The sequence below is a fragment of the Somniosus microcephalus genome, unplaced genomic scaffold, assembly GCF_052327205.1.
Source record: "Somniosus microcephalus isolate GS21.2 unplaced genomic scaffold, FLI_Smic_1.0 unresolved_chr9, whole genome shotgun sequence".
NCBI classification, from domain to species: Eukaryota; Metazoa; Chordata; class Chondrichthyes; order Squaliformes; family Somniosidae; genus Somniosus; species Somniosus microcephalus.
This window is the reverse complement of record NW_028225187.1, coordinates 27,305,285-27,331,148: the sequence shown is the minus strand read 5'-3', so window position 1 is coordinate 27,331,148 and position 25,864 is coordinate 27,305,285. Positions and strand designations below refer to the sequence as shown.

The following is a 25,864-nucleotide window of genomic DNA, read 5'->3' as shown; positions in this document are numbered from 1 at the left end:
GAGTGGAGCAGAGAATAAAGTGACAGGCGACCAGAAGCTCGGGGTCACACTTACAGACTGAGCGGAGGTGTTCCGCAAAGCGGTCACCCAATCTGCATATTTCTCCCCAATGTATAGGAGACCGCATCGTGAGCAGCGAATACAGTAATACTAAATTGCAAGAAGTACAAGTAAATCGCTGTTTTACCTGGAAGGAGTGTTTGGGGCCCTGGACAGTGGGAAGGGAGGAGGTGAAAGGGCAGGTGTTGCATCTCCTGCGCTTGCATGGGAAGGTGCCGTGGGAAGGGGAAGGGGTGTTGGGGGTGATTGAGGAGTGGACCAGGGTGTTGTGGAGGGAGCAGTCCCTTCAGAATGCTGAAAGGGGAGGTGAGGGGAAGATGTGTTTGGTGGTGGGATCACGCTGGACGTGGCGGAGGATAATCCGTTGAATGCGGAGGCTGCTGGGGTGAAAGGTGAGAACAAGGGGAACCCTATCATAGTTCTGGGTGGTATGGGAAGGGGTGAGAGCAGAAGTGCAGGAGATAGAATGGACATGGTCAAGAGCCGTGTCAACCACGGTAGAGGGGAATCCTCGGTTGTGGAAAAAGGAAGACATGTCGGAAGCACTAATATGGAAGGTGGCATCGTCAGAGCAGATGGGGCAGGGACAGAGAAACTGGGAGAATGGACCAGCGTCCTTACAGGAAGCGAGGTGTGAGGAAGTGTATTCCAGGTAGCTGTGGGAGTCAGAGGGCTTATAGTGAATGTTTGTCAATAGCAGCAATAGAGTTTATTCTGTCCCGTTACAAGTTTAAATGTCCCTGTGCTCCTAGTTTATAGGGGAGGGGAGTCTCTCACTTTATTCCCATTAAACTGGCTCTACATTTATTTCAGGTGTAACTGGCCCGACAGTTTTTTGGGAATTTTCGGAAGTTCCCTCCCCAAGCGGGGCCTCACACAGGGGGTGGATTATGTGGTATTCCCGGGTTCACTGCCCCCGGTTTACCCAGGAGCCACCCGCTGTGTGCGAGGCCCCACCGCTGGCCGGTGTGGGTCTCTACTCCGGTTAGATTGGAACCTTTTCACCGGCAGGTTTAAGATCCTGAATATCAATCTTTACTCGATGTTCAGCACTGTGAATAATTGTAAACATTTACAGCTGAAAGAAATCCCGATTCCCCAATATTCCCAATCCAGGAAACTACCCCCTCGACAGGACACACCCTGCAGGGTATTGGAGTAAATATTGAACTGTTAGTGATTTAAACTCGGGTTTGCTATCCTGTTTCTAGTTGAAATGGCGGATGTGGAAAACATTTTAAATGAATTTTATCTTTACTGCCGGATTATATTTTATAATATTTATCTTCCACTGTCCAGCCTCATTAAATATGATTTATTGTAATTAAATAATCAGACTCTCAGTGACCTGTATCTGCTGATTCGATAAAGACTGTAAAATCCCTACTTGTTCACAAGGATCCATTTTAGATTCTCCAGTCCTTGGGGAATTACTGACCGATCCTCTTATTATTGGTCATATTTGTGTTGAATCTGCTTCTCCCTGGTTTAACTGAATTGTTTGTTTCCCTACATTACGGAGCAACAACACAATCCGTGACTGTTCTACAATTCACCCAACAGTTAGAGACAAATAAACAGTTACCTCAACTCCCGGCATTTGTGCAGTACGGGTCCCAGCCGCTGGAGTCCTTCACACTGAATGTTGCAGTTCTGTAGATCGAGCTCTTTTATTGTATCACAGAGTCCAATAACATGAGACAGGACCGCACAGTCAATCGGGGTCAATCTGAATCCATGAAATGTAAGTGTTTCCACAGATCCCACTGTGGTCTGAGCCAGTGCTTTATTCTGAGACTCAAACAGGTAGTGGAATGTGTTCAGGACGTCCCTGTTATCAGTTCCACTCCCTGTGTTTCCAATCCGTCCTTCAACCTTCTCCTTCACCCAGTCAATCACTCGGCAGGTTGTTTGATGAAGAAATGGACCCAGAAACTCCTCCAGGGGCCGAGCTGCCTGTGGGGAGGAGAGACCAGCAACAAAACGGAGAAATATCTCAAATCGCCCATCTTTCTTGCTGTGGGCTTCTCTGAGGAGTTTCAGGATGTCCCCGGGATCTGGAGTCAGGAATTGTGTGAGTGCGGCTACAAATTCTTGGATGGTGAGGTGCGGGAATGTGTACACCACGCTCTGGACAGATTCATCTCTCTCCAGAAGTTCCATCATGAACCCAGACAGGAACTGGGAAGGTTGCAGATTGTACTTGATCAAATCTCCATTTCTAAACACAATATTCTTCTCGGAGACTCCTGTGAAGGCCATCTCACCAAGCTTCAGTAACACATCCCGGGGGCTTTCAATCTCTCGGCCATGGTTTTTCAGAATGTTGTAAATATAGTAGGAATATAGTTGGGTGATGGTCTTGGGAACTCGCTGCTGATTCCTGTCTCTTCGTGTAAAGAAGGGACCCAGTGACAGACCGAGGATCCAGCAGTAGGAAGGGTTGTAGCACATGGTGTACAGGGTCTCGTTCTCTTCCACGTGTTTGAAAACAGCTGCTGCCACCGTCTGATCTTCAAAAAACTTGTTGAAATATTCCTTCCGCTCTTCACCAACAAATCCCAGGATTTCAGCCCAGACACTGATCTCAGCCTTTTCCAATAAATGTAATGCAGTGGGGCGGCTGGTCACTAGCACTGAACATCCTGGGAGCAGCTTGTGCTGTATTAAACTGTACACAATGTCAGACACTTCACACCAGTCTTCAGGATCTGTGCACCTGTGCTGAGGTTCAGTATTTCTCCGATTGTCAGCAAAATCGATACTGTCCTTGAATTCATCCAAACCATCGAATATAAACAGCAATCCCTCTGGGTTCTTCCAGAGCTCCCTAAGAATATTCCCAAAGTAAGGATACTGATCCAATATCAGATTCCTCAGATTTATTCTACAATTAATAGCGTTCAAATCCCGGAACTTAAAACTGAAAACAAATTGAAAGTGTGGGTATATTTTCCCAGTGGCCCAGTCATGAACAATCTTTTGTACCATTGTTGTTTTTCCAATCCCCGGGACTCCGCTCACTGCTCCTGAACTCCCAGATTTGGATTTTCTCCGGGAAAAACTGCTGTGGAACAATTGATCAGTTCGGATTTTTTCCAGCTCTCCCCGGAGATGTTCCTCTCTCCACACTTCATGGTCTCGGCCTCTTGCCAGCAGTTCATGTTCTACAAGTGTCCGATCTCGAACAGTAGAAATGATCGTTAGCTCAGCGTATCGATCAACCAGCTGGAAAATCTTAACCTTCTCCTTTATTAGGATCGTGTTCACTCTCAGTGTTTCAGTTTGTACCCGGAGTGTTTCCTTGTGTTTCTGCTGAACATCTTCAATTAGAACAAACAGAAAGTGGTTTCAATGTTAGTTGTATTGACAAAAAACAACTTCTCAATACTATTTAATGTTCAGTAAAATGTTGCACGGTTTAATTCACAGCTTCAATAGAGGTGCGCATACAAATTAAATCTCAAGTTAATGGAAATCTCGTTTGAAAGTGAACAATGGTCGAGAAAAGTTTCAAATCCTCACTTGATTCCAATATTTAATGAACATGGAGGTTTCTATGAAGGTGATATTTGCCCTCTGATGGTTAATACTATCCAGCCTGCCCTGTGCTTCAGAAATCACATTACAAATCCACCCATGATCCGGTTTATACGACAGTAGAAGTTCTAGTGGATCAATCTCTGAAACCGTCAGTGGTGATTCCCTTCTGCAGCAATGGAAAACGAGACTGATCGCTCACCGAGAGGGACAATGTGCAGAAGATCCGCCGTTAGTGTATCAGACCGTGGGCAGGTTATCTGGGTAGTTTGTACACTGGGAGAGGGACAGACTGTGAATGGACAGAACTTGCACTGTTACTGTATCAGACCGTGGGCAGGTTATCTGGGTTAGTGTGTACACTGGGAGAGGGACAGACTGTGAATGGACAGAACTTGCACTGTTACTGTATCAGACCGTGGGCAGGTTATCTGGGTAGTTTGTACACTGGGAGAGGGACAGACTGTGAATGGACAGAACTTGCACTGTTACTGTATCAGACCGTGGGCAGGTTATCTGGGTTAGTGTGCACACTGGGAGAGGGACAGACTGTGAATGGACAGAACTTGCACTGTTACTGTATCAGACCGTGGGCAGGTTATCTGGGTTAGTGTGTACACTGGGAGAGGGACAGACTGTGAATGGACAGAACTAGCACTGTTACTGTATCAGACCGTGGGCAGGTTATCTGGGTTAGTGTGTACACTGGGAGAGGGACAGACTGTGAATGGACAGAACTTGCACTGTTACTGTATCAGACCGTGGGCAGGTTATCTGGGTTAGTGTGTACACTGGGAGAGGGACAGACTGTGAATGGACAGAACTTGCACTGTTACTGTATCAGACCGTGGGCAGGTTATCTGGGTTAGTGTGCACACTGGGAGAGGGACAGACTGTGAATGGACAGAACTTGCACTGTTACTGTATCAGACCGTGGGCAGGTTATCTGGGTTAGTGTGTACACTGGGAGAGGGACAGACTGTGAATGGACAGAACTTGCACTGTTACTGTATCAGACCGTGGGCAGGTTATCTGGGTTAGTGTGTACACTGGGAGAGGGACAGACTGTGAATGGACAGAACTTGCACTGTTACTGTATCAGACCGTGGGCAGGTTATCTGGGTTAGTGTGTACACTGGGAGAGGGACAGACTGTGAATGGACAGAACTTGCACTGTTACTGTATCAGACCGTGGGCAGGTTATCTGGGTTAGTGTGTACACTGGGAGAGGGACAGACTGTGAATAGACAGAACTTGCACTGTTACTGTATCAGACCGTGGGCAGGTTATCTGGGTTAGTGTGTACACTGGAAGAGGGACAGACTGTGAATGGACAGAACTTGCACTGTTACTGTATCAGACCGTGGGCAGGTTATCTGGGTCAGTGTGTACACTGGGAGAGGGACAGACTGTGAATGGACAGAACTTGCACTGTTACTGTATCAGACCGTGGGCAGGTTATCTGGGTCAGTGTGTACACTGGGAGAGGGACAGACTGCGAATGGACAGAACTTGCACTGTTACTGTATCAGACCGTGGGCAGGTTATCTGGGTTAGTGTGTACACTGGGAGAGGGACAGTGTGTACACTGGGAGAGGGACAGACTGTGAATAGACAGAACTTGCACTGTTACTGTATCAGACCGTGGGCAGGTTATCTGGGTTAGTGTGTACACTGGAAGAGGGACAGACTGTGAATGGACAGAACTTGCACTGTTACTGTATCAGACCGTGGGCAGGTTATCTGGGTCAGTGTGTACACTGGGAGAGGGACAGACTGTGAATGGACAGAACTTGCACTGTTACTGTATCAGACCGTGGGCAGGTTATCTGTGTTAGTGTGTACACTGGGAGAGGGACAGACTGTGAATGGACAGAACTTGCACTGTTACTGTATCAGACCGTGGGCAGGTTATCTGGGTTAGTGTGCACACTGGGAGAGGGACAGACTGTGAATAGACAGAACTTGCACTGTTACTGTATCAGACCGTGGGCAGGTTATCTGGGTTAGTGTGTACACTGGGAGAGGGACAGACTGTGAATGGACAGAACTTGCACTGTTACTGTATCAGACCGTGGGCAGGTTATCTGGGTTAGTGTGTACACTGGGAGAGGGACAGACTGTGAATGGACAGAACTTGCACTGTTACTGTATCAGACCGTGGGCAGGTTATCTGGGTTAGTGTGTACACTGGGAGAGGGACAGACTGTGAATAGACAGAACTTGCACTGTTACTGTATCAGACCGTGGGCAGGTTATCTGGGTTAGTGTGTACACTGGAAGAGGGACAGACTGTGAATGGACAGAACTTGCACTGTTACTGTATCAGACCGTGGGCAGGTTATCTGTGTTAGTGTGTACACTGGGAGAGGGACAGACTGTGGAATGGACAGAACTTGCACTGTTACTGTATCAGACCGTGGGCAGGTTATCTGGGTTAGTGTGTACACTGGGAGAGGGACAGACTGTGAATGGACAGAACTTGCACTGTTACTGTATCAGACCGTGGGCAGGTTATCTGGGTAGCGTGTACACTGGGAGAGGGACAGACTGTGAATGGACAGAACTTGCACTGTTACTGTATCAGACCGTGGGCAGGTTATCTGGGTTAGTGTGTACACTGGGAGAGGGACAGACTGTGAATGGACAGAACTTGCACTGTTACTGTATCAGACCGTGGGCAGGTTATCTGGGTTAGTGTGTACACTGGGAGTGGGACAGACTGTGAATGGACAGAACTTGCACTGTTACTGTATCAGACCGTGGGCAGGTTATCTGGGTCAGTGTGTACACTGGGAGAGGGACAGACTGTGAATGGACAGAACTTGCACTGTTACTGTATCAGACCGTGGGCAGGTTATCTGGGTTAGTGTATACACTGGGAGAGGGACAGACTGTGAATGGACAGAACTTGCACTGTTACTGTATCAGACCGTGGGCAGGTTATCTGGGTTAGTGTGTTAACTGGGAGAGGGACAGACTGTGAATGGGCAGAATTTGCACTGTTACTGTATCAGACCGTGGGCAGGTTATCTGGGTCAGTGTGTACACTGGGAGAGGGACAGACTGTGAATGGACAGAACTTGCACTGTTACTGTATCAGACCATGGGCAGGTTATCTGGGGCAGTGTGTACACTGGGAGAGGGGCAGACTGTGAATGGACAGAACTTGCACTGTTACTGTATCAGACCGTGGGCAGGTTATCTGGGTTCGTGTGTACACTGGGAGTGGGACAGACTGTGAATGGACAGAACTTGCTCTGTTACTGTATCAGACCATGGACAGGTTATCTGGGTTAGTGTGTACACTGGGAGAGGGACAGACTGTGAATGGACAGAACCTGCACTGTTACTGTATCAGACCGTGGGCAGGTTATCTGGGTTAGTGTGTTAACTGGGAGAGGGACAGACTGTGAATGGGCAGAATTTGCACTGTTACTGTATCAGACCGTGGGCAGGTTATCTGGGTTAGTGTGTACACTGGGAGAGGGACAGACTGTGAATGGACAGAACTTGCACTGTTACTGTATCAGACCATGGGCAGGTTATCTGGGTTAGTGTGTACACTGGGAGAGGGGCAGACTGTGAATGGACAGAACTTGCACTGTTACTGTATCAGACCGTGGGCAGGTTATCTGGGTTCGTGTGTACACTGGGAGTGGGACAGACTGTGAATGGACAGAACTTGCTCTGTTACTGTATCAGACCATGGACAGGTTATCTGGGTTAGTGTGTACACTGGGAGAGGGACAGACTGTGAATGGACAGAACTTGCACTGTTACTGTATCAGACCGTGGGCAGGTTATCTGGGTTAGTGTGTACACTGGGAGAGGGACAGACTGTGAATGGACAGAACTTGCACTGTTACTGTATCAGACCGTGGGCAGGTTATCTGGGTTAGTGTGTACACTGGGAGAGGGACAGACTGTGAATGGACAGAACTTTCTCTGTTACTGTATCAGACCATGGACAGGTTATCTGGGTTAGTGTGTCCACTGGGAGAGGGACAGATTGTGAATGGACAGAACTTGCACTGTTACTGTATCAGACCGTGGGCAGGTTATCTGGGTTAGTGTGTCCACTGGGAGAGGGACAGATTGTGAATGGACAGAACTTGCACTGTTACTGTATCAGACTGTGGGCAGGTTATCTGGGTTAGTGTGTACACTGGGAGAGGGACAGACTGTGAATAGACAGAACTTGCACTGTTACTGTATCAGACCGTGAGCAGGTTATCTGGGTTAGTGTGTACAGTGGGAGAGGGACAGACTGTGAATGGACAGAACTTGCACTGTTACTGTATCAGACCGTGAGCAGGTTATCTGGGTTAGTGTGTACAGTGGGAGAGGGACAGACTGTGAATAGACAGAACTTGCACTGTTACTGTATCAGACCGTGGGCAGGTTATCAGGGTTAGTGTGTACACTGGGAGAGGGACAGACTGTGAATGGACAGAACTTGCACTGTTAGTGTATCAGACAATGGGCAGGTTATCTGGGTTAGTGTGTACACTGGGAGAGGGACAGACTGTGAATGGACAGAACTTGCACTGTTACTGTATCAGACCGTGGGCAGGTTATCTGGGTTAGTGTGTACACTGGGAGAGGGGCAGACTGTGAATGGACAGAACTGGCACTGTTACTGTATCAGACCGTGGGCAGGTTATCTGGGTTAGTGTGTACACTGGGAGAGGGACAGACTGTGAATGGACAGAACTTGCACTGTTACTGTATCAGACCGTGGGCAGGTTATCTGGGTAGTTTGTACACTGGGAGAGGGATAGACTGTGAATGGACAGAACTTGCACTGTTACTGTATCAGACCGTGGGCAGGTTATCTGGGTAGTGTGTACACTGGGAGAGGGACAGACTGTGAATGGACAGAACTTGCACTGTTACTGTATCAGACCGTGGGCAGGTTATCTGGGTCAGTGTGTACACTGGGAGAGGGACAGACTGTGAATGGACAGAACTTGCACTGTTACTGTATCAGACCGTGGGCAGGTTATCTGGGTTAGTGTGTACACTGGGAGAGGGACAGACTGTGAATGGACAGAACTTGCACTGTTAGTGTATCAGACAATGGGCAGGTTATCTGGGTTAGTGTGTACACTGGGAGAGGGACAGACTGTGAATGGACAGAACTTGCACTGTTACTGTATCAGACCGTGGGCAGGTTATCTGGGTTAGTGTGTACACTGGGAGAGGGACAGACTGTGAATGGACAGAACTTGCACTGTTACTGTATCAGACCGTGGGCAGGTTATCTGGGTTAGTGTGTACACTGGGAGAGGGACAGACTGTGAATGGACAGAATTTGCACTGTTACTGTATCAGACCGTGGGCAGGTTATCTGGGTTAGTGTGTACACTGGGACAGACTGTGAATGGACAGAACTTGCACTGTTACTGTATCAGGCCGTGGGCAGGTTATCTGGGTTAGTGTGTACACTGGGAGAGGGACAGACTGTGAATGGACAGAACTTGCACTGTTACTGTATCAGGCCGTGGGCAGATTATCTGGGTTAGTGTGTACACTGGGAGAGGGACAGACTGTGAATGGACAGAACTCGCACTGTTACTGTATCAGACCGTGGGGAGGTTATCTGGGTAGTTTGTACACTGGGAGAGGGACAGACTGTGAATGGACAGAACTTGCACTGTTACTGTATCAGACCGTGGGCAGGTTATCTTGGTTAGTGTGTACACTGGGAGAGGGACAGACTGTGAATGGACAGAACTAGCACTGTTACTGTATCAGACCGTGGGCAGGTTATCTGGGTTAGTGTGTACACTGGGAGAGGGACAGACTGTGAATGGACAGAACCTGCACTGTTACTGTATCAGACCGTGGGCAGGTTATCTGGGTTAGTGTGTACACTGGGAGAGGGACAGACTGTGAATGGACAGAACTTGCACTGTTACTGTATCAGACCGTGGGCAGGTTATCTGGGTTAGTGTGTACACTGGGAGAGGGACAGACTGTGAATGGACAGAACTTGCACTGTTACTGTATCAGACCGTGGGCAGGTTATCTGGGTAGCGTGTACACTGGGAGAGGGACAGACTGTGAATGGACAGAACTTGCACTGTTACTGTATCAGACCGTGGGCAGGTTATCTGGGTTAGTGTGTACACTGGGAGAGGGACAGACTGTGAATGGACAGAACTTGCACTGTTACTGTATCAGACCGTGGGCAGGTTATCTGGGTTAGTGTGTACACTGGGAGTGGGACAGACTGTGAATGGACAGAACTTGCACTGTTACTGTATCAGACCGTGGGCAGGTTATCTGGGTCAGTGTGTACACTGGGAGAGGGACAGACTGTGAATGGACAGAACTTGCACTGTTACTGTATCAGACCGTGGGCAGGTTATCTGGGTTAGTGTATACACTGGGAGAGGGACAGACTGTGAATGGACAGAACTTGCACTGTTACTGTATCAGACCGTGGGCAGGTTATCTGGGTTAGTGTGTTAACTGGGAGAGGGACAGACTGTGAATGGGCAGAATTTGCACTGTTACTGTATCAGACCGTGGGCAGGTTATCTGGGTCAGTGTGTACACTGGGAGAGGGACAGACTGTGAATGGACAGAACTTGCACTGTTACTGTATCAGACCATGGGCAGGTTATCTGGGTTAGTGTGTACACTGGGAGAGGGGCAGACTGTGAATGGACAGAACTTGCACTGTTACTGTATCAGACCGTGGGCAGGTTATCTGGGTTCGTGTGTACACTGGGAGTGGGACAGACTGTGAATGGACAGAACTTGCTCTGTTACTGTATCAGACCATGGACAGGTTATCTGGGTTAGTGTGTACACTGGGAGAGGGACAGACTGTGAATGGACAGAACCTGCACTGTTACTGTATCAGACCGTGGGCAGGTTATCTGGGTTAGTGTGTTAACTGGGAGAGGGACAGACTGTGAATGGGCAGAATTTGCACTGTTACTGTATCAGACCGTGGGCAGGTTATCTGGGTTAGTGTGTACACTGGGAGAGGGACAGACTGTGAATGGACAGAACTTGCACTGTTACTGTATCAGACCATGGGCAGGTTATCTGGGTTAGTGTGTACACTGGGAGAGGGGCAGACTGTGAATGGACAGAACTTGCACTGTTACTGTATCAGACCGTGGGCAGGTTATCTGGGTTCGTGTGTACACTGGGAGTGGGACAGACTGTGAATGGACAGAACTTGCTCTGTTACTGTATCAGACCATGGACAGGTTATCTGGGTTAGTGTGTACACTGGGAGAGGGACAGACTGTGAATGGACAGAACTTGCACTGTTACTGTATCAGACCGTGGGCAGGTTATCTGGGTTAGTGTGTACACTGGGAGAGGGACAGACTGTGAATGGACAGAACTTGCACTGTTACTGTATCAGACCGTGGGCAGGTTATCTGGGTTAGTGTGTACACTGGGAGAGGGACAGACTGTGAATGGACAGAACTTGCTCTGTTACTGTATCAGACCATGGACAGGTTATCTGGGTTAGTGTGTCCACTGGGAGAGGGACAGATTGTGAATGGACAGAACTTGCACTGTTACTGTATCAGACCGTGGGCAGGTTATCTGGGTTAGTGTGTCCACTGGGAGAGGGACAGATTGTGAATGGACAGAACTTGCACTGTTACTGTATCAGACTGTGGGCAGGTTATCTGGGTTAGTGTGTACACTGGGAGAGGGACAGACTGTGAATAGACAGAACTTGCACTGTTACTGTATCAGACCGTGAGCAGGTTATCTGGGTTAGTGTGTACAGTGGGAGAGGGACAGACTGTGAATGGACAGAACTTGCACTGTTACTGTATCAGACCGTGAGCAGGTTATCTGGGTTAGTGTGTACAGTGGGAGAGGGACAGACTGTGAATAGACAGAACTTGCACTGTTACTGTATCAGACCGTGGGCAGGTTATCAGGGTTAGTGTGTACACTGGGAGAGGGACAGACTGTGAATGGACAGAACTTGCACTGTTAGTGTATCAGACAATGGGCAGGTTATCTGGGTTAGTGTGTACACTGGGAGAGGGACAGACTGTGAATGGACAGAACTTGCACTGTTACTGTATCAGACCGTGGGCAGGTTATCTGGGTTAGTGTGTACACTGGGAGAGGGGCAGACTGTGAATGGACAGAACTGGCACTGTTACTGTATCAGACCGTGGGCAGGTTATCTGGGTTAGTGTGTACACTGGGAGAGGGACAGACTGTGAATGGACAGAACTTGCACTGTTACTGTATCAGACCGTGGGCAGGTTATCTGGGTAGTTTGTACACTGGGAGAGGGATAGACTGTGAATGGACAGAACTTGCACTGTTACTGTTTCAGACCGTGGGCAGGTTATCTGGGTAGTGTGTACACTGGGAGAGGGACAGACTGTGAATGGACAGAACTTGCACTGTTACTGTATCAGACCGTGGGCAGGTTATCTGGGTCAGTGTGTACACTGGGAGAGGGACAGACTGTGAATGGACAGAACTTGCACTGTTACTGTATCAGACCGTGGGCAGGTTATCTGGGTTAGTGTGTACACTGGGAGAGGGACAGACTGTGAATGGACAGAACTTGCACTGTTAGTGTATCAGACAATGGGCAGGTTATCTGGGTTAGTGTGTACACTGGGAGAGGGACAGACTGTGAATGGACAGAACTTGCACTGTTACTGTATCAGACCGTGGGCAGGTTATCTGGGTTAGTGTGTACACTGGGAGAGGGACAGACTGTGAATGGACAGAACTTGCACTGTTACTGTATCAGACCGTGGGCAGGTTATCTGGGTTAGTGTGTACACTGGGAGAGGGACAGACTGTGAATGGACAGAATTTGCACTGTTACTGTATCAGACCGTGGACAGGTTATCTGGGTTAGTGTGTACACTGGGAGAGGGACAGACTGTGAATGGACAGAACCTGCACTGTTACTGTATCAGACCGTGGGCAGGTTATCTGGGTTAGTGTGTTAACTGGGAGAGGGACAGACTGTGAATGGGCAGAATTTGCACTGTTACTGTATCAGACCGTGGGCAGGTTATCTGGGTTAGTGTGTACACTGGGAGAGGGACAGACTGTGAATGGACAGAACTTGCACTGTTACTGTATCAGACCATGGGCAGGTTATCTGGGTTAGTGTGTACACTGGGAGAGGGGCAGACTGTGAATGGACAGAACTTGCACTGTTACTGTATCAGACCGTGGGCAGGTTATCTGGGTTCGTGTGTACACTGGGAGTGGGACAGACTGTGAATGGACAGAACTTGCTCTGTTACTGTATCAGACCATGGACAGGTTATCTGGGTTAGTGTGTACACTGGGAGAGGGACAGACTGTGAATGGACAGAACTTGCACTGTTACTGTATCAGACCGTGGGCAGGTTATCTGGGTTAGTGTGTACACTGGGAGAGGGACAGACTGTGAATGGACAGAACTTGCACTGTTACTGTATCAGACCGTGGGCAGGTTATCTGGGTTAGTGTGTACACTGGGAGAGGGACAGACTGTGAATGGACAGAACTTGCTCTGTTACTGTATCAGACCATGGACAGGTTATCTGGGTTAGTGTGTCCACTGGGAGAGGGACAGATTGTGAATGGACAGAACTTGCACTGTTACTGTATCAGACCGTGGGCAGGTTATCTGGGTTAGTGTGTCCACTGGGAGAGGGACAGATTGTGAATGGACAGAACTTGCACTGTTACTGTATCAGACTGTGGGCAGGTTATCTGGGTTAGTGTGTACACTGGGAGAGGGACAGACTGTGAATGGACAGAACCTGCACTGTTACTGTATCAGACCGTGGGCAGGTTATCTGGGTTAGTGTGTTAACTGGGAGAGGGACAGACTGTGAATGGGCAGAATTTGCACTGTTACTGTATCAGACCGTGGGCAGGTTATCTGGGTTAGTGTGTACACTGGGAGAGGGACAGACTGTGAATGGACAGAACTTGCACTGTTACTGTATCAGACCATGGGCAGGTTATCTGGGTTAGTGTGTACACTGGGAGAGGGGCAGACTGTGAATGGACAGAACTTGCACTGTTACTGTATCAGACCGTGGGCAGGTTATCTGGGTTCGTGTGTACACTGGGAGTGGGACAGACTGTGAATGGACAGAACTTGCTCTGTTACTGTATCAGACCATGGACAGGTTATCTGGGTTAGTGTGTACACTGGGAGAGGGACAGACTGTGAATGGACAGAACTTGCACTGTTACTGTATCAGACCGTGGGCAGGTTATCTGGGTTAGTGTGTACACTGGGAGAGGGACAGACTGTGAATGGACAGAACTTGCACTGTTACTGTATCAGACCGTGGGCAGGTTATCTGGGTTAGTGTGTACACTGGGAGAGGGACAGACTGTGAATGGACAGAACTTGCTCTGTTACTGTATCAGACCATGGACAGGTTATCTGGGTTAGTGTGTCCACTGGGAGAGGGACAGATTGTGAATGGACAGAACTTGCACTGTTACTGTATCAGACCGTGGGCAGGTTATCTGGGTTAGTGTGTCCACTGGGAGAGGGACAGATTGTGAATGGACAGAACTTGCACTGTTACTGTATCAGACTGTGGGCAGGTTATCTGGGTTAGTGTGTACACTGGGAGAGGGACAGACTGTGAATAGACAGAACTTGCACTGTTACTGTATCAGACCGTGAGCAGGTTATCTGGGTTAGTGTGTACAGTGGGAGAGGGACAGACTGTGAATGGACAGAACTTGCACTGTTACTGTATCAGACCGTGAGCAGGTTATCTGGGTTAGTGTGTACAGTGGGAGAGGGACAGACTGTGAATAGACAGAACTTGCACTGTTACTGTATCAGACCGTGGGCAGGTTATCAGGGTTAGTGTGTACACTGGGAGAGGGACAGACTGTGAATGGACAGAACTTGCACTGTTAGTGTATCAGACAATGGGCAGGTTATCTGGGTTAGTGTGTACACTGGGAGAGGGACAGACTGTGAATGGACAGAACTTGCACTGTTACTGTATCAGACCGTGGGCAGGTTATCTGGGTTAGTGTGTACACTGGGAGAGGGGCAGACTGTGAATGGACAGAACTGGCACTGTTACTGTATCAGACCGTGGGCAGGTTATCTGGGTTAGTGTGTACACTGGGAGAGGGACAGACTGTGAATGGACAGAACTTGCACTGTTACTGTATCAGACCGTGGGCAGGTTATCTGGGTAGTTTGTACACTGGGAGAGGGATAGACTGTGAATGGACAGAACTTGCACTGTTACTGTATCAGACCGTGGGCAGGTTATCTGGGTAGTGTGTACACTGGGAGAGGGACAGACTGTGAATGGACAGAACTTGCACTGTTACTGTATCAGACCGTGGGCAGGTTATCTGGGTCAGTGTGTACACTGGGAGAGGGACAGACTGTGAATGGACAGAACTTGCACTGTTACTGTATCAGACCGTGGGCAGGTTATCTGGGTTAGTGTGTACACTGGGAGAGGGACAGACTGTGAATGGACAGAACTTGCACTGTTAGTGTATCAGACAATGGGCAGGTTATCTGGGTTAGTGTGTACACTGGGAGAGGGACAGACTGTGAATGGACAGAACTTGCACTGTTACTGTATCAGACCGTGGGCAGGTTATCTGGGTTAGTGTGTACACTGGGAGAGGGACAGACTGTGAATGGACAGAACTTGCACTGTTACTGTATCAGACCGTGGGCAGGTTATCTGGGTTAGTGTGTACACTGGGAGAGGGACAGACTGTGAATGGACAGAATTTGCACTGTTACTGTATCAGACCGTGGGCAGGTTATCTGGGTTAGTGTGTACACTGGGACAGACTGTGAATGGACAGAACTTGCACTGTTACTGTATCAGGCCGTGGGCAGGTTATCTGGGTTAGTGTGTACACTGGGAGAGGGACAGACTGTGAATGGACAGAACTTGCACTGTTACTGTATCAGGCCGTGGGCAGGTTATCTGGGTTAGTGTGTACACTGGGAGAGGGACAGACTGTGAATGGACAGAACTCGCACTGTTACTGTATCAGACCGTGGGGAGGTTATCTGGGTAGTTTGTACACTGGGAGAGGGACAGACTGTGAATGGACAGAACTTGCACTGTTACTGTATCAGACCGTGGGCAGGTTATCTTGGTTAGTGTGTACACTGGGAGAGGGACAGACTGTGAATGGACAGAACTAGCACTGTTACTGTATCAGACCGTGGGCAGGTTATCTGGGTTAGTGTGTACACTGGGAGAGGGACAGACTGTGAATGGACAGAACCTGCACTGTTACTGTATCAGACCGTGGGCAGGTTATCTGGGTTAGTGTGTACACTGGGAGAGGGACAGACTGTGAATGGACAGAACTTGCACTGTTACTGTATCAGACCGTGGGCAGGTTATCTGGGTTAGTGTGTACACTGGGAGAGGGACAGACTGTGAATGGACAGAACTTGCACTGTTACTGTATCAGACCGTGGGCAGGTTATCTGGGTAGCGTGTACACTGGGAGAGGGACAGACTGTGAATGGACAGAACTTGCACTGTTACTGTATCAGACCGTGGGCAGGTTATCTGGGTTAGTGTGTACACTGGGAGAGGGACAGACTGTGAATGGACAGAACTTGCACTGTTACTGTATCAGACCGTGGGCAGGTTATCTGGGTTAGTGTGTACACTGGGAGTGGGACAGACTGTGAATGGACAGAACTTGCACTGTTACTGTATCAGACCGTGGGCAGGTTATCTGGGTCAGTGTGTACACTGGGAGAGGGACAGACTGTGAATGGACAGAACTTGCACTGTTACTGTATCAGACCGTGGGCAGGTTATCTGGGTTAGTGTATACACTGGGAGAGGGACAGACTGTGAATGGACAGAACTTGCACTGTTACTGTATCAGACCGTGGGCAGGTTATCTGGGTTAGTGTGTTAACTGGGAGAGGGACAGACTGTGAATGGGCAGAATTTGCACTGTTACTGTATCAGACCGTGGGCAGGTTATCTGGGTCAGTGTGTACACTGGGAGAGGGACAGACTGTGAATGGACAGAACTTGCACTGTTACTGTATCAGACCATGGGCAGGTTATCTGGGTTAGTGTGTACACTGGGAGAGGGGCAGACTGTGAATGGACAGAACTTGCACTGTTACTGTATCAGACCGTGGGCAGGTTATCTGGGTTCGTGTGTACACTGGGAGTGGGACAGACTGTGAATGGACAGAACTTGCTCTGTTACTGTATCAGACCATGGACAGGTTATCTGGGTTAGTGTGTACACTGGGAGAGGGACAGACTGTGAATGGACAGAACCTGCACTGTTACTGTATCAGACCGTGGGCAGGTTATCTGGGTTAGTGTGTTAACTGGGAGAGGGACAGACTGTGAATGGGCAGAATTTGCACTGTTACTGTATCAGACCGTGGGCAGGTTATCTGGGTTAGTGTGTACACTGGGAGAGGGACAGACTGTGAATGGACAGAACTTGCACTGTTACTGTATCAGACCATGGGCAGGTTATCTGGGTTAGTGTGTACACTGGGAGAGGGGCAGACTGTGAATGGACAGAACTTGCACTGTTACTGTATCAGACCGTGGGCAGGTTATCTGGGTTCGTGTGTACACTGGGAGTGGGACAGACTGTGAATGGACAGAACTTGCTCTGTTACTGTATCAGACCATGGACAGGTTATCTGGGTTAGTGTGTACACTGGGAGAGGGACAGACTGTGAATGGACAGAACTTGCACTGTTACTGTATCAGACCGTGGGCAGGTTATCTGGGTTAGTGTGTACACTGGGAGAGGGACAGACTGTGAATGGACAGAACTTGCACTGTTACTGTATCAGACCGTGGGCAGGTTATCTGGGTTAGTGTGTACACTGGGAGAGGGACAGACTGTGAATGGACAGAACTTGCTCTGTTACTGTATCAGACCATGGACAGGTTATCTGGGTTAGTGTGTCCACTGGGAGAGGGACAGATTGTGAATGGACAGAACTTGCACTGTTACTGTATCAGACCGTGGGCAGGTTATCTGGGTTAGTGTGTCCACTGGGAGAGGGACAGATTGTGAATGGACAGAACTTGCACTGTTACTGTATCAGACTGTGGGCAGGTTATCTGGGTTAGTGTGTACACTGGGAGAGGGACAGACTGTGAATAGACAGAACTTGCACTGTTACTGTATCAGACCGTGAGCAGGTTATCTGGGTTAGTGTGTACAGTGGGAGAGGGACAGACTGTGAATGGACAGAACTTGCACTGTTACTGTATCAGACCGTGAGCAGGTTATCTGGGTTAGTGTGTACAGTGGGAGAGGGACAGACTGTGAATAGACAGAACTTGCACTGTTACTGTATCAGACCGTGGGCAGGTTATCAGGGTTAGTGTGTACACTGGGAGAGGGACAGACTGTGAATGGACAGAACTTGCACTGTTAGTGTATCAGACAATGGGCAGGTTATCTGGGTTAGTGTGTACACTGGGAGAGGGACAGACTGTGAATGGACAGAACTTGCACTGTTACTGTATCAGACCGTGGGCAGGTTATCTGGGTTAGTGTGTACACTGGGAGAGGGGCAGACTGTGAATGGACAGAACTGGCACTGTTACTGTATCAGACCGTGGGCAGGTTATCTGGGTTAGTGTGTACACTGGGAGAGGGACAGACTGTGAATGGACAGAACTTGCACTGTTACTGTATCAGACCGTGGGCAGGTTATCTGGGTAGTTTGTACACTGGGAGAGGGATAGACTGTGAATGGACAGAACTTGCACTGTTACTGTATCAGACCGTGGGCAGGTTATCTGGGTAGTGTGTACACTGGGAGAGGGACAGACTGTGAATGGACAGAACTTGCACTGTTACTGTATCAGACCGTGGGCAGGTTATCTGGGTCAGTGTGTACACTGGGAGAGGGACAGACTGTGAATGGACAGAACTTGCACTGTTACTGTATCAGACCGTGGGCAGGTTATCTGGGTTAGTGTGTACACTGGGAGAGGGACAGACTGTGAATGGACAGAACTTGCACTGTTAGTGTATCAGACAATGGGCAGGTTATCTGGGTTAGTGTGTACACTGGGAGAGGGACAGACTGTGAATGGACAGAACTTGCACTGTTACTGTATCAGACCGTGGGCAGGTTATCTGGGTTAGTGTGTACACTGGGAGAGGGACAGACTGTGAATGGACAGAACTTGCACTGTTACTGTATCAGACCGTGGGCAGGTTATCTGGGTTAGTGTGTACACTGGGAGAGGGACAGACTGTGAATGGACAGAATTTGCACTGTTACTGTATCAGACCGTGGACAGGTTATCTGGGTTAGTGTGTACACTGGGAGAGGGACAGACTGTGAATGGACAGAACCTGCACTGTTACTGTATCAGACCGTGGGCAGGTTATCTGGGTTAGTGTGTTAACTGGGAGAGGGACAGACTGTGAATGGACAGAACTTGCACTGTTACTGTATCAGACCATGGGCAGGTTATCTGGGTTAGTGTGTACACTGGGAGAGGGGCAGACTGTGAATGGACAGAACTTGCACTGTTACTGTATCAGACCGTGGGCAGGTTATCTGGGTTCGTGTGTACACTGGGAGTGGGACAGACTGTGAATGGACAGAACTTGCTCTGTTACTGTATCAGACCATGGACAGGTTATCTGGGTTAGTGTGTACACTGGGAGAGGGACAGACTGTGAATGGACAGAACTTGCACTGTTACTGTATCAGACCGTGGGCAGGTTATCTGGGTTAGTGTGTACACTGGGAGAGGGACAGACTGTGAATGGACAGAACTTGCACTGTTACTGTATCAGACCGTGGGCAGGTTATCTGGGTTAGTGTGTACACTGGGAGAGCGACAGACTGTGAATGGACAGAACTTGCTCTGTTACTGTATCAGACCATGGACAGGTTATCTGGGTTAGTGTGTCCACTGGGAGAGGGACAGATTGTGAATGGACAGAACTTGCACTGTTACTGTATCAGACCGTGGGCAGGTTATCTGGGTTAGTGTGTCCACTGGGAGAGGGACAGATTGTGAATGGACAGAACTTGCACTGTTACTGTATCAGACTGTGGGCAGGTTATCTGGGTTAGTGTGTACACTGGGAGAGGGACAGACTGTGAATAGACAGAACTTGCACTGTTACTGTATCAGACCGTGAGCAGGTTATCTGGGTTAGTGTGTACAGTGGGAGAGGGACAGACTGTGAATGGACAGAACTTGCACTGTTACTGTATCAGACCGTGAGCAGGTTATCTGGGTTAGTGTGTACAGTGGGAGAGGGACAGACTGTGAATAGACAGAACTTGCACTGTTACTGTATCAGACCGTGGGCAGGTTATCAGGGTTAGTGTGTACACTGGGAGAGGGACAGACTGTGAATGGACAGAACTTGCACTGTTAGTGTATCAGACAATGGGCAGGTTATCTGGGTTAGTGTGTACACTGGGAGAGGGACAGACTGTGAATGGACAGAACTTGCACTGTTACTGTATCAGACCGTGGGCAGGTTATCTGGGTTAGTGTGTACACTGGGAGAGGGGCAGACTGTGAATGGACAGAACTGGCACTGTTACTGTATCAGACCGTGGGCAGGTTATCTGGGTTAGTGTGTACACTGGGAGAGGGACAGACTGTGAATGGACAGAACTTGCACTGTTACTGTATCAGACCGTGGGCAGGTTATCTGGGTAGTTTGTACACTGGGAGAGGGATAGACTGTGAATGGACAGAACTTGCACTGTTACTGTATCAGACCGTGGGCAGGTTATCTGGGTAGTGTGTACACTGGGAGAGGGACAGACTGTGAATGGACAGAACTTGCACTGTTACTGTATCAGACCGTGGGCAGGTTATCTGGGTCAGTGTGTACACTGGGAGAGGGACAGACTGTGAATGGACAGAACTTGCACTGTTACTGTATCAGACCGTGGGCAGGTTATCTGGGTTAGTGTGTACACTGGGAGAGGGACAGACTGTGAATGGACAGAACTTGCACTGTTAGTGTATCAGACAATGGGCAGGTTATCTGGGTTAGTGTGTACACTGGGAGAGGGACAGACTGTGAATGGACAGAACTTGCACTGTTACTGTATCAGACCGTGGGCAGGTTATCTGGGTTAGTGTGTACACTGGGAGAGGGACAGACTGTGAATGGACAGAACTTGCACTGTTACTGTATCAGACCGTGGGCAGGTTATCTGGGTTAGTGTGTACACTGGGAGAGGGACAGACTGTGAATGGACAGAATTTGCACTGTTACTGTATCAGACCGTGGGCAGGTTATCTGGGTTAGTGTGTACACTGGGACAGACTGTGAATGGACAGAACTTGCACTGTTACTGTATCAGGCCGTGGGCAGGTTATCTGGGTTAGTGTGTACACTGGGAGAGGGACAGACTGTGAATGGACAGAACTTGCACTGTTACTGTATCAGGCCGTGGGCAGGTTATCTGGGTTAGTGTGTACACTGGGAGAGGGACAGACTGTGAATGGACAGAACTCGCACTGTTACTGTATCAGACCGTGGGGAGGTTATCTGGGTAGTTTGTACACTGGGAGAGGGACAGACTGTGAATGGACAGAACTTGCACTGTTACTGTATCAGACCGTGGGCAGGTTATCTTGGTTAGTGTGTACACTGGGAGAGGGACAGACTGTGAATGGACAGAACTAGCACTGTTACTGTATCAGACCGTGGGCAGGTTATCTGGGTTAGTGTGTACACTGGGAGAGGGACAGACTGTGAATGGACAGAACCTGCACTGTTACTGTATCAGACCGTGGGCAGGTTATCTGGGTTAGTGTGTACACTGGGAGAGGGACAGACTGTGAATGGACAGAACTTGCACTGTTACTGTATCAGACCGTGGGCAGGTTATCTGGGTTAGTGTGTACACTGGGAGAGGGACAGACTGTGAATGGACAGAACTTGCACTGTTACTGTATCAGACCGTGGGCAGGTTATCTGGGTAGCGTGTACACTGGGAGAGGGACAGACTGTGAATGGACAGAACTTGCACTGTTACTGTATCAGACCGTGGGCAGGTTATCTGGGTTAGTGTGTACACTGGGAGAGGGACAGACTGTGAATGGACAGAACTTGCACTGTTAATGTATCAGACCGTGGGCAGGTTATCTGGGTTAGTGTGTACACTGGGAGTGGGACAGACTGTGAATGGACAGAACTTGCACTGTTACTGTATCAGACCGTGGGCAGGTTATCTGGGTCAGTGTGTACACTGGGAGAGGGACAGACTGTGAATGGACAGAACTTGCACTGTTACTGTATCAGACCGTGGGCAGGTTATCTGGGTTAGTGTGTACACTGGGAGAGGGACAGACTGTGAATGGACAGAACTAGCACTGTTACTGTATCAGACCGTGGGCAGGTTATCTGGGTAGTTTGTACACTGGGAGAGGGACAGACTGTGAATGGACAGAACTTGCACTGTTACTGTATCAGACCGTGGGCAGGTTATCTCGGTTCGTGTGTACACTGGGAGAGGGACAGACTGTGAATGGACAGAACTTGCACTGTTGCTGTATCAGAACGTGGGCAGGTTATCTGGGTTAGTGTATACACTGGGAGAGGGACAGACTGTGAATGGACAGAACTTGCACTGTTACTGTATCAGACCGTGGGCAGGTTATCTGGGTTAGTGTGTTAACTGGGAGAGGGACAGACTGTGAATGGGCAGAATTTGCACTGTTACTGTATCAGACCGTGGGCAGGTTATCTGGGTTAGTGTGTACACTGGGAGAGGGACAGACTGTGAATGGACAGAACTTGCACTGTTACTGTATCAGACCGTGGGCAGGTTATCTGGGTCAGTGTGTACACTGGGAGAGGGACAGACTGTGAATGGACAGAACTTGCACTGTTACTGTATCAGACCATGGGCAGGTTATCTGGGTTAGTGTGTACACTGGGAGAGGGGCAGACTGTGAATGGACAGAACTTGCACTGTTACTGTATCAGACCGTGGGCAGGTTATCTGGGTTCGTGTGTACACTGGGAGTGGGACAGACTGTGAATGGACAGAACTTGCTCTGTCACTGTATCAGACCATGGACAGGTTATCTGGGTTAGTGTGTACACTGGGAGAGGGACAGACTGTGAATGGACAGAACCTGCACTGTTACTGTATCAGACCGTGGGCAGGTTATCTGGGTTAGTGTGTACACTGGGAGAGGGACAGACTGTGAATGGACAGAACTTGCACTGTTACTGTATCAGACCGTGGGCAGGTTATCTGGGTTAGTGTGTACACTGGGAGAAGGACAGACTGTGAATGGACCGAACTTGCTCTGTTACTGTATCAGACCATGGACAGGTTATCTGGGTTAGTGTATACACTGGGAGAGGGACAGTCTGTGAATGGACAGAACTTGCACTGTTACTGTATCAGACCGTGGGCAGGTTATCTGGGTTAGTGTGTACACTGGGAGAGGGACAGACTGTGAATAGACAGAACTTGCACTGTTACTGTATCAGACCGTGAGCAGGTTATCTGGGTTAGTGTGTACACTGGGAGAGGGACAGACTGTGAATGGACAGAACTTGCACTGTGACTGTATCAGACCGTGGGCAGGTTATCTGGGTTAGTGTGTGCACTGGGAGAGGGACAGACTGTGAATGGACAGAATTTGCACTGTTACTGTATCAGACCGTGGCCAGGTTATCTGGGTCAGTGTGTACACTGGGAGAGGGACAGACTGTGAATGGACAGAACTTGCACTGTTACTGTATCAGACCGTGGGCAGGTTATCTGGGTTAGTGTGCACACTGGGAGAGGGACAGACTGTGAATGGACAGAACTTGTACTGTTACTGTATCAGACCGTGGGCAGGTTATCTGGGTTAGTGTGCACACTGGGAGAGGGACAGACTGTGAATGGACAGAACTTGCACTGTTGCTGTATCAGACCGTGGGCAGGTTATCTGGGTTAGTGTGTACACTGGGAGAGGGACAGACTGTGAATGGACAGAACTTGCACTGTTACTGTATCAGACCGTGGGCAGGTTATCTGGGTTAGTGTGCACACTGGGAGAGGGACAGACTGTGAATGGACAGAACTTGTACTGTTACTGTATCAGACCGTGGGCAGGTGATCTCGGTTAGTGTGTACACTGGGAGAGCGACAGACTGTGAATGGACAGAACTTGCACTTTTACTGTATCAGACCGTGGGCAGGTTATCTGGGTCAGTGTGTACACTGGGAGAGGGACAGACTGTGAATGGACAGAACTTGCACTGTTACTGTATCAGACCGTGGGCAGGTTATCTGGGTTAGTGTGTACACTGGGAGAGGGACAGACTGTGAATGGACAGAACTTGCACTGTTACTGTATCAGACTGTGGGCAGGTTATCTGGGTTAGTGTGTACACTGGGAGAGGGACAGACTGTGAATGGACAGAACTTGCACTGTTAGTGTATCAGACAATGGGCAGGTTATCTGGGTTAGTGTGTACACTGGGAGAGGGACAGACTGTGAATGGACAGAACTTGCACTGTTACTGTATCAGACCGTGGGCAGGTTATCTGGGTTAGTGTGTACACTGGGAGAGGGGCAGACTGTGAATGGACAGAACTGGCACTGTTACTGTATCAGACCGTGGGCAGGTTATCTGGGTTAGCGTGTACACTGGGAGAGGGACAGACTGTGAATGGACAGAACTTGCACTGTTACTGTATCAGACCGTGGGCAGGTTATCTGGGTTAGTGTGCACACTGGGACAGACTGTGAATGGACAGAACTTGCACTGTTACTGTATCAGGCCGTGGGCAGGTTATCTGGGTTAGTGTGTACACTGGGAGAGGGACAGACTGTGAATGGACAGAACTTGCACTGTTACTGTATCAGGCCGTGGGCAGGTTATCTGGGTTAGTGTGTACACTGGGAGAGGGACAGACTGTGAATAGACAGAACTTGCACTGTTACTGTATCAGACCGTGAGCAGGTTATCTGGGTTAGTGTGTACACTGGGAGAGGGACAGACTGTGAATGGACAGAATTTGCACTGTTACTGTATCAGACCGTGGGCAGGTTATCTGGGTCAGTGTGTGCACTGGGAGAGGGACAGACTGTGAATGGACAGAACTTGCACTGTTACTGTATCAGACCGTGGGCAGGTTATCTGGGTTAGTGTGCACACTGGGAGAGGGACAGACTGTGAATGGACAGAACTTGTACTGTTACTGTATCAGACCGTGGGCAGGTTATCTGGGTTAGTGTGCACACTGGGAGAGGGACAGACTGTGAATGGACAGAACTTGCACTGTTGCTGTATCAGACCGTGGGCAGGTTATCTGGGTTAGTGTGTACACTGGGAGAGGGACAGACTGTGAATGGACAGAACTTGCACTGTTACTGTATCAGACCGTGGGCAGGTTATCTGGGTTAGTGTGCACACTGGGAGAGGGACAGACTGTGAATGGACAGAACTTGTACTGTTACTGTATCAGACCGTGGGCAGGTGATCTCGGTTAGTGTGTACACTGGGAGAGCGACAGACTGTGAATGGACAGAACTTGCACTTTTACTGTATCAGACCGTGGGCAGGTTATCTGGGTTAGTGTGTACACTGGGAGAGGGACAGACTGTGAATGGACAGAACTTGCACTGTTACTGTATCAGACCGTGGGCAGGTTATCTGGGTTAGTGTGTACACTGGGAGAGGGACAGACTGTGAATGGACAGAACTTGCACTGTTACTGTATCAGACTGTGGGCAGGTTATCTGGGTTAGTGTGTACACTGGGAGAGGGACAGACTGTGAATGGACAGAACTTGCACTGTTAGTGTATCAGACAATGGGCAGGTTATCTGGGTTAGTGTGTACACTGGGAGAGGGACAGACTGTGAATGGACAGAACTTGCACTGTTACTGTATCAGACCGTGGGCAGGTTATCTGGGTTAGTGTGTGCACTGGGAGAGGGACAGACTGTGAATGGACAGAATTTGCACTGTTACTGTATCAGACCGTGGCCAGGTTATCTGGGTCAGTGTGTACACTGGGAGAGGGACAGACTGTGAATGGACAGAACTTGCACTGTTACTGTATCAGACCGTGGGCAGGTTATCTGGGTTAGTGTGCACACTGGGAGAGGGACAGACTGTGAATGGACAGAACTTGTACTGTTACTGTATCAGACCGTGGGCAGGTTATCTGGGTTAGTGTGCACACTGGGAGAGGGACAGACTGTGAATGGACAGAACTTGCACTGTTGCTGTATCAGACCGTGGGCAGGTTATCTGGGTTA

At 49.2% G+C, this 25,864-nt stretch overlaps 1 protein-coding gene across 2 annotated transcripts in view; it reads right to left on the bottom strand.

Annotated features, from left to right (window-relative positions):
- Positions 1 to 25,864, bottom strand: part of LOC147084975 (NACHT, LRR and PYD domains-containing protein 3-like) — a 112,938-nt gene that overhangs the window by 19,350 nt on the left and 67,724 nt on the right. Inside the window, exon 7 of one of the 2 annotated variants that reach the window (XM_085979691.1) lies at positions 1,646 to 3,383. In XM_085979691.1, the coding sequence (XP_085835817.1) occupies positions 1,646 to 3,383 (1,738 nt within the window). Of the gene's footprint in view, positions 1 to 1,641; positions 3,384 to 25,864 lie in introns of those variants that run through there. The other variant, XM_085979692.1, reaches the window with a different exon arrangement.